The sequence below is a fragment of the Equus quagga genome, chromosome 3, assembly GCF_021613505.1.
Source record: "Equus quagga isolate Etosha38 chromosome 3, UCLA_HA_Equagga_1.0, whole genome shotgun sequence".
NCBI classification, from domain to species: Eukaryota; Metazoa; Chordata; class Mammalia; order Perissodactyla; family Equidae; genus Equus; species Equus quagga.
In genome coordinates, this window is record NC_060269.1 from 139,405,773 (window position 1) to 139,415,132 (window position 9,360).

The 9,360-nt window shown below is 38.5% G+C and overlaps 1 protein-coding gene across 5 annotated transcripts in view; it reads right to left on the reverse strand.

The window, feature by feature from the left end:
* Positions 1-7,222, reverse strand: part of PACRGL (parkin coregulated like) — an 18,405-nt gene extending 11,183 nt beyond the window's left edge. Inside the window, exons 1-5 of one of the 5 annotated variants that reach the window (XM_046657544.1) lie at positions 7,093-7,213; positions 4,280-4,683; positions 3,232-3,299; positions 2,978-3,129; positions 92-159 (exon numbers count right to left, since the gene is read on the reverse strand). In XM_046657544.1, the coding sequence (XP_046513500.1) occupies positions 92-159; positions 2,978-3,129; positions 3,232-3,283 (272 nt within the window). In that variant the 5' untranslated portion in view covers positions 3,284-3,299; positions 4,280-4,683; positions 7,093-7,213. The other 4 variants (XM_046657545.1, XM_046657547.1, XM_046657546.1 and 1 more) reach the window with 4 other exon arrangements.
* Positions 7,223-9,360: the final 2,138 nt, after the last annotated feature.

Genomic DNA, 9,360 nt, shown 5'->3' on the forward strand with positions numbered 1-9,360 from the left:
AAAACTTCCAATACATTTAAACTGAATACTGTATTGATTTTACTCAACTATTTTGAATAATACAGTCAGTTATAAGTTGTATTGATTTTACCTGCAAGGAATACCTCCTTTAGAGTAAATAGCTGCAAACGCGGAAGGAGCTCGTGACTGTTCACCAAACTGAAATAAAAAATGACAAGAATACAATAAATATTACTATCACCTCCACATTGTGATAGTTAACGAATTTTGATCTTGCTGAGGTCAGAGGCAAATGCACGCCCTGACTTTCAAACCACCATGTTAGTATCAAGGGCATCATTCTACTCAGCAACATGACTGAGAAAAACCATCAATCCTGTCAGTACCAAAAGCACAACTACATTTGTGCATTTCCCTTTACCTCTAACTTGTTTCAGAAGGCTTGAAGGTAGCTGAAACCATATATACATATAATAAATATAATTTAATAAATATTGTTAAACATAAATAAATATAATAAAGATAATACATCTTGACACCCCCTTCCCCATTGAGACCGTTCAAGGTGAGGGCTAAATGGATTAAGTATAGAGAAAGTATCTTTGTTTTCAGCCTCCCAGCACATTTCCTACTTGTTCTCAAGCCAAATATGGATGGGCTAGATGGTCAGAGAACCTCTAAGTTCTCCAAAGTGGCTCTATGCTTCTATAAAAATCAAAGGCTTAGGTTGGGCAAGGGTGATAGAGTTGAAAATGGAGCTAAACTCTCACAAACATATGCCTGGATGTGTCTGCTTCGATAATATAACTTTATAAGCTTCAGTTTTGCTATACATCATTATCTTAAGAACAGATAAATTCTGTATCTACTCTCACAGAGGATTTAAGAGGTAATCAATAACAACAGTTCAACAATCACAATATACATAATTCAATAAAACTGACCATAAACTTAAAGAGGATTTAGGCATAAAAAGTAAATATTTCACCTCATGGTACTTTGAAAATAGCCAAATGAAACAGAGTTGTCTAAATGACAAAATATAAACTTACTAACCTATTTTACAGATATAACTAGCTAAAAAAATGTTTTTAATTACATGCAGTAATTTAAAAATATACTTAAGAGTGTAAATTTAGAATTAGTCCTTTTTCCTTTGGAAAAATACACGTTTTGAGTAAAAATACATAGATGAAATTCATTAAAATAAAAGATTCATTTAGAAAGCTCAATCCACATTCTGCGTGGTAATTCACAGTAATAATAATGTTTCATTCATCTAGTTATAATTCCTGCTAAGAAAAAGATGTTCTTGAAGTTGTTTTCAAGTAATAACTGTATCAGATAAGGAAATTAACTGAAAAAATGTTGTTTACATTGGGGGAAAAAATTAACACAAATCAGGGCTACAAAGACTTTTTTAGTTCTACCACTTACTAACAAATGATCTTACTTTTGGACCTACAGGCCACATAAATAATCTCTAAATTCCCAAAACACCACCAAAACAAAATTTCTGATTGAAATTCTAAGCAATTCTTTTCCTTTTCTTTCTAATTCATTTTAGAGATAACCATCGTTTCATCTTCCAGGTCTCACAGAATCAAAATTTTTTTCTACAAATAGATTTATTTGATAAGTTTTTACCAGAATTCCATTAGTGCGAACAAAACTGCTGTTCCTTCAATTTTAAACAATATTACCAGAGACCATATTTCAACTGTAAAACAATCATTATTAAATATACACTACCACATAGAGTTAGCAATTAAAAAACTTTTTGATTCAAGTGAAACACTTGAAATTTATACACATTAAAGTGCATGAATTGGAAGTGCACAGTTCACTGAATTCTCAAAAAGTGAACACAGCTGTGTAACAACTCTCCAACTTACCTTCTTCCCAAAGCTAAGCACTATCCTGACTTTGTTTTGGATTTGTTTTAGATTGGCAGCTTTTACACATTTTAGACACGATCTTTTCTAATGTACTCTATTCTCAGGCCAAATCATTAAATTATTCCCCAAAACCTTCCTAAATTTTTAATAATTTATGACTATGGCCACTAAATATTATTACTTTTAAAAGTTTTTCTTTAAAGAGAGGAAGAGAATTGAACTGTCACCATCAACCCCCTCAACTAGAACAGGAAAAGGAAACAGTGGCAAGAAGACATCAAGGCATCCTCAGGGATTCCATTTCCTCGACACTGCGTAGATTACAGAAAAAAAGCAAAGGAATAGAGATATTCAAACTGTTTTTCATTTTTCTTTTATAAAGTCAGACAATATCCTTCTGCCCTCAGACAGTTTATTGTCTCCTTGATTAAGTATCTGTCACATTTTACCTGCCATCAAAATCAGTGTCTCAGCCACTCTTGTAGTCCCCTTTAAAGGCTGAAACCAGTACCCTCTTAGCCCACATAAGGCTGCACCAGACACCATGAGGTGTTGTTGCAAAGGTGTGTTCACTTTTGGATAATTCACTGATCTACATCCTTACAATTATGCACCTTTACGAGCATAAATCTCATGTTTGTTAAATCTGATTAAACTGCTGTGAGAAGGCAAAAGGAGGTTACTGCTACAGTTAGGATTTCTGGTGGAGCTCATTTCCAGATCATCAAGAGACCTTTATGCAACTGTGGAAGCATGTAATTCATCCTATGGCAATTGAACACAAGTTTATTCATTGACATTAGGAAGTCAAATAACCACAGTAAATAAGAAATAAAGCTGATATGCAATTTATCTTATACTCTACCATATTCACTCGTTTATGTGACAGGATATACCAAAACTGGTTAATCTCTCCTTTACACGTTCTCATTTCCACACACACTCTCACATGCACATCACTATGTCCATTCTTCATCATGACTGCCTATGCCCTTCATCGCTAGATTAAAACTAACAAACAAAAGAAACTTAGGATAGCACCCAGGATGGTTCAATAGTGTACTAAATGCATATTACTGTGAAAAATCTACTGAGTCAGGAATCTCTTTTGTACCCACCGGGTTAATTGTTTTAGGGTTAAGTTTATCACTCGGTCGAGGATGTTTTCTTGTAGACTCTGGTGAACTGGTTGATGATGAAGATTTGCTTCGTTGAAATGTAGTCCTATTTTTTATTTGTGTGCTTGATGATATCCTTTGATCACAGTTACCTGTAAAAAACAGATCAACAGAGAGATAAAAGCCATACATCTGTATAACAGAATGCATCATTAACAAAATTCACCTTTTCATTTAAAAAGCAATGTCTGTACCTGTCACTCTGTTTCTCAACTGTACACCTCCACGGCACTCTGATTTCTGCATTGCTTCCCTTTTACTCCTGTTGTTAAAAGAAACAATTTCAAAATTTTGTGGGCAGGGGATTCATTAACAACATAAAGACCAAAACAGAATAAATACAGTAAAAGACACATAAATAAGGTAGGGTATGGAGCAAAATACCTGAAAGACCAACGAGAAAATATGAAATTATCCCAACTTCAATAATATCAATAACAGCAAATTAAAAACCACCCGTTAGGAAATAAGATGTATAAAAATAAACATTTTTCTTCCATTCAAACTGTCAAAATATACTTTTAGAAACTCAATTTGCAATCCTCTGGCTATATTCAGCAAACATGAACTAGATTCCTGAAAGGAGTGGTTGGCACATCCCCTATGATCTCCATCTTTCCTGACCTCTATATTTTCAAAGTTCCAAATGCTAACAGTTGCATCTCAAGCCCTACTTTTTCACTGACAACAAACTCCCCAACTCAATGGACCACAAGCTCCTTAAACTGAATATAACCGTAAGTGAGGTTATCACACCGAAGTTATGAAGCCCTTGTTAATTCAAGATATCACCAGTTTTCTGGTCTTTCAGGCTAAAAAACTTAGGACCACTGTTGTCTCCTTTTCCTTCGCTTCCTACACTCAATCCTAGAGATGCGATCAATATGGTGTGATGAGGGAGAAGGAGCTTTGGGCTCACATCTGGGTCTGTATCTCATCTCTACCAAATACCAGGTTTATGAATTTAGGCAGATAATTTAATCTCCCTAAGCCTTGATTCCCTGACCTATTAAAAGGAGGAGATAATACAAGCCTATCAAGGCTGTTACTGAGGAGTAAATAAGATAATAAGTTGCTCACCCAGCAAATGGCGCTTCACTTCTTCCTCTCCCACAATTCCCTCTTTTCTGCTAATGCCAGGGCTCTAGTTCACAGCTCATGATTTCCTGCCTAATCCAACAAATTTCTAAACTTACATCTCTACCAAGGAATCCTGCACCACACACGCGCAGACTCACATACCCAGTGCCTGGTGGTATGTCTGGGTCTAGCTCCACTCTTCAGTTCCACGCAGCCTTGCCTGATTGTCTGTTTCTCAAAGGTACACTTCCGCGGCACTCTTTTTCTGCACTGCTTCCTTCTTCTTATTTCTACTTGATTATTCCATTCCCCTACTCACATGACATCCAGTTATTCTTCCATTAGAGCGTTTCCCACTTTCAGACTTTAATCATTATATATATCACTACCCCTCAACTACACTGTACGATCTTCCCTTAAGGCAACACAGGTGAAGTCCTCTTCAACTTCCAAATGACAGCTTTTCAAGTATTTGAGGACACTGACTCCACACGCCTTAGTTTCCTCTTCTTCAGGATAAACACTGATGCTTTCTTAAATGATTCCTCACACGAGATGATTGTAACCTACTTGGCAAATTAGAAATCATCAGGAGGACAAGCTCCATGTAACAGCATTCAGACCAAAAATATTTCAATCATGATGTGACCAGATCAAAGTACCTTGTAAAGATAAACTAAATGTAAGGTTCTTTCTGTACACAGAATAATTTTAAATTTCAATTTTCTTGATTTAATACATTGACTTAATTTTCTCATCTTACTACCAGCAGATGACTTACTTCTCAATATCACACATCACATTCTATGCTTTTTATAGAAACATGGTAATTAATAGCTTATTAAATTTGTCAGATAATATTCTAAAATAAGTTACGGCAGGCTTTAAATATGGCAACCTAATATTGCTCTTCAGTGATTATTCAACAAGTATTTACTATTGTACTTGGTCTCTATTTTGAGAAGTTCCTGATGGGGAACAATACAACCTAAGTTTCTGTTTGAAAAAGAAAATCTCTGTGTCAATTTCCTCAACTCTATATTTGGGGATAATTACAGTAACTACTGTAAATGTTGATGAAGACCAACAGGTTAATATACGTAAAACATTTAGAAAAGTGCTTGGCACACAGTATGTGCTATATGAATTTTAGCTATTACCATTTTCTTTATAATGGTACAAAGTATTTTTTAGTATTAGTATACTAACAATAGTGGGGTTAAGGTAACTAAATATATTTCCTTCTTTTTGAAAAATTTGGTTTAACACTTTGGGCTACATCGATTTGAAGATCCGGTTAAGTTCAGTTTCTTTTGATCGCAAATTGTAATTGCTGTCATAGCTAAAAGAGTTGCTTCACAAAGATGCCTACCCACAAACATAAAAAGAGCATAGTTGGCCAGATCAAATCATGATGGACTCTTTTCAACACTACTCACTAATTCTGCAAAAATTTTCATAGTAACAACTAAATTTCTATCTTCCTTTAGGTCAAAAAGTTGTTCTTGTAAGGTACTAATGGGAAGGTACTGCATTATATTTTGAATAAGTTCAAAAAGCCACTGAAACTCCTCATTTGAAAAACTTTTACACACGCTAGAAAATTGAGCTACCAAAGGTTTTAAGTATACAGGACAATTTTTAAGTGTAATATACTTATGTAATTTTCAGCAACATCAACGCACACACACACATACAAACAATGGTGCAAACATTTCTATGTCCACTTTCAAAACACCCTATATCAGGAGACTTCTCTCCAAAAGAATTCCTTTTCCATTTATTGCTAAAAGTATCACCCTTTACCTTATTACACATTAAGTGTGCTCAATTTTTAAAAATAGTATCCCCCTGGGGGAATACCACTGACGACAAAACAGGAGCATGAGCTGTTTGTAAAAGAAAATGCTTAATTCATCTTATGCTCATCTTATGTTTTTGAGTGCTTTTTCATTAAATAACATGTGAAGGGTGGCATAAACAGGTGATAGTGGGAGAAAAAGGTAAGAACTATTTTGTGTCATAAATATTATCAAGTTCACCCCACATTCTTTTACAAAATAATACAGATTCTAAATAGACACTAGAATCCATAAATCCACTTACCCAAACACCTAAAATATGTCACAATATCAGAGAGCAAACAAATCAAGCAGGGCCCCCCACTGTGGAACCCTCATTTTCCCTTAGGTTTGCTTAGGTCATCTACAATGGGCTCTAGGCATCCATGTCAATGCTAGGAAAACATACTTCCCTTTCACTGTTTTGGACAGCTCACATATCCTATTTCTTTCTCTATATGTACTTTCTTCCCGCACTCAGCTTTGAGACTACTGCACTAAACCGCTCGCTAAATTCTCAGGGGCAGAGGCCGCGTCTCTTCCTACTCTCTAATCCGGTGTCTGCAAATTGCAAAAGTGTAATAGGCACCCTACTAAAGAAACAGTGTTCTATCTTTAAAGCTCCTTCAAACACCAAAGGACAGCGACAGAGCCTAATATCCGCCTATCTCAATTCCTTTTTACCATAAAGTAAATCTAAAGGGCCAATATTAAGGGTTTTAAAATCTGCTTTCCATTTTTCTTACCTCTCCCCTTCAAACACCACAGATTTCCAAATACCTAAGACCAGTTCAGGGCGAGGGTGCTGTCAAAATTAGAAAATGAGGAGGGCGTGGAGGAAAAAAGTGGAGAAAAACAGAGGTTTGTTTTTTTTTTTTTTTTTAAGGGGGTTGTGGTGGGTGAGGGGAAAGGCGGCCGGTTTCAATTCAGGCCGTCGAAGGCTACTCCTAGCCAAAGTCAGACCCCAGGAAAGGAACGGCGCGTCCTTGGTGCTCAGCATCCCCAGGACCCCTAGCAACGGAATCCGGCGGCCTTAGCAACAGGCCAGCTAGGAAGCCGACGGTCTGAGAGAGTGCGGGCGGCAACGTGGCATCCCCGCACCCGCGGCCCACGGCTCCGGACACCCGTTCCTACCGCGCCTCTCCCTCGTCGAGACCTGGACACCAGCCAACCCGACGCCTGCTCACCCAACAGCGTCCGGTCCCGCCACCGGCCGCCGAGGCTCGGGTACTAACGAGGCTTCGCGTGGTCCCCGAATCTGGCGGCGCCGTGCAGTGACGTAAAACGATCGCTGCGTCCTCTAAGCCAATAGCGGGGAGGCCGCAGAAGCGCCGGGCGGAAGAGGGTTTCCCTGGCAACGAGGCGACGCGAGTTGAAAGGGCAGCTCCAGAGCTAGAGGCGCTTCCTGGTGACGAAGGGACACTTGGTGGAGGGTCTTTTCGGAATGAGAGGTCCGGGAGCAGAGAAGAGCACAGGCTCCTAGTTTCCTGCGCCGCAGCCTCTCCCCATCCGGTGTACTTAAGTCTTAACGCTTCACTCGCACACTTAAAATACTCAGTGTTCTCCAGCTATCTTGCCCTAGATCCTCTGAGAGCTGAGGACCATGAACTCCTGCCCCAGGGTCTTCAGGAGAGAGAACCAAAGCCATCCTCCTGCCTAGCTGTGGAATTTCACTTCCTGTCATATTTTCCTGACTCACATGCTATTGCATTCAACTACATAATGCATCCACATTTTAATAATAAAAAGCGTGTGCTTTTGTACTCCAGATTATTTTAGTAAAAGTGATGCTGCAGGAAAGTGCATGTCGCCTTGCAATTCCACCAAAAGCAATTTGAGTCGTCAAAGTAAAAAGCCCAAGCCGTTTCAGACCTGTCCACTGCGTTCCTTTCTAACCTCCTCTCCTCTTGTCAACCCATAACTTTAACTTTTTGCTTAGGTAATAGCAAACTGTACAATTGGCATTTTCAGAACACTCCAGGCGGTGTAATCCGTGCCTGCCCTTGTAGCTCCATTCTTGCCGTTTGAATTGCCACCCCAGAAGCATCTTCCCTAAGCTGTGTTACTTCAGGACAAGGACTGTACCTTTTTCTTTTTGTTGCTCCAGCTTCCAGCACAATGTAGTGAGGACTCAGGAAGCACTCTTTAAAGAAATGAACAAATGAATTCTATGTACATCTGATTTCTCTAATGTTCTGTGAACGTTGCATACAAGTCAACCTTAATGTTTAAAATTCATTATAATGTATTTACCTATCTTCCCCTCTAGACTGACATTGTCTCCATCACTTTTCTATCCCCATGATCTAGCACAATGCATACTTAAGTCATGTTTTAACAAAAAAAGAAGAAAAGATCCTATTTCTTAGCTACTCTCACCTTATAAACTTTATTTTTTAGATTTTTCAAGCTTTATTATAGCTCCTGCCCCCCTTACTTACAACTAGCATCTCTATTGCAGACTGAGCAACACCTAGCTGATGGCCTTTTAGCCCCTCTACCTAGAGTGTAAGAGTAATTTGTATTCAGTATTGCAGAGCAGTAAAGTGCACGTGGTATGAACTTAAGCTATCCAGGTTGGAAACCCAGCTCCATCACTAATCAGCTATGAGCCTTGTGCAATTCCTTTAACCCCTCTCAGCCTTCATTTCCTAATCATAATAGTGTTCTTGTAAGATTTACACAAGTGCACAAGTAAAGTTTCTAACAGAAAGAACTCAATAAGTATTACTTAGTACAGTTGTTGAGGTGAAAACAAGTTAAAGTTTACATAGAATATATTGTAAGTTGCAGAAATCTCAAGCTATGTCTTGGTGTTAGTATGAGACCATGGATAACGACATGGATTTTTCAGATTTTTAAAAAATAACCACAAGTACCTGTGTGAGCCTCTCCTAATCATAATGAAATCAACCTCTCGTCAACTTTCTCTCTGCATTTTAGAAAATACAGAAACAGGTTCATTGACATTGGGCCTTGTCTGGATTCATGCAGTAAATGGTGGATACTTTCTTGGCCATACTAGTTTGGGAAGCCCGTGAAGTATCCAGGTGAAGAAGACAGTTGGATACGCCCATCTAGAGTGGAGGGCTGAGATATGAGTGAGAGCTGTGGAGTTTAGAATCACTGGCATATAGACAGTAACCGAGGCCGTAGGAGTGGTTGAAGTAGTCCAGCGAGAGCGTGCTGTGTGAGAAACACGGAGCAGATAGTGGACTTCTGACACCTAGTCCTGCTCTGGTTTCAAGGTTGAATTCTCTATTGGGAGGGAGAGAGGGAAGAGGGAAGCAAGGTTGGCCTATGTGTCTAGAAATGTAGCAAATGACTCTGAAAAGACAATGTACCATATATCTCCCCTATGCTCCTACAGTTTTACCCTCCATCCCTCTCCACCCCACTGTA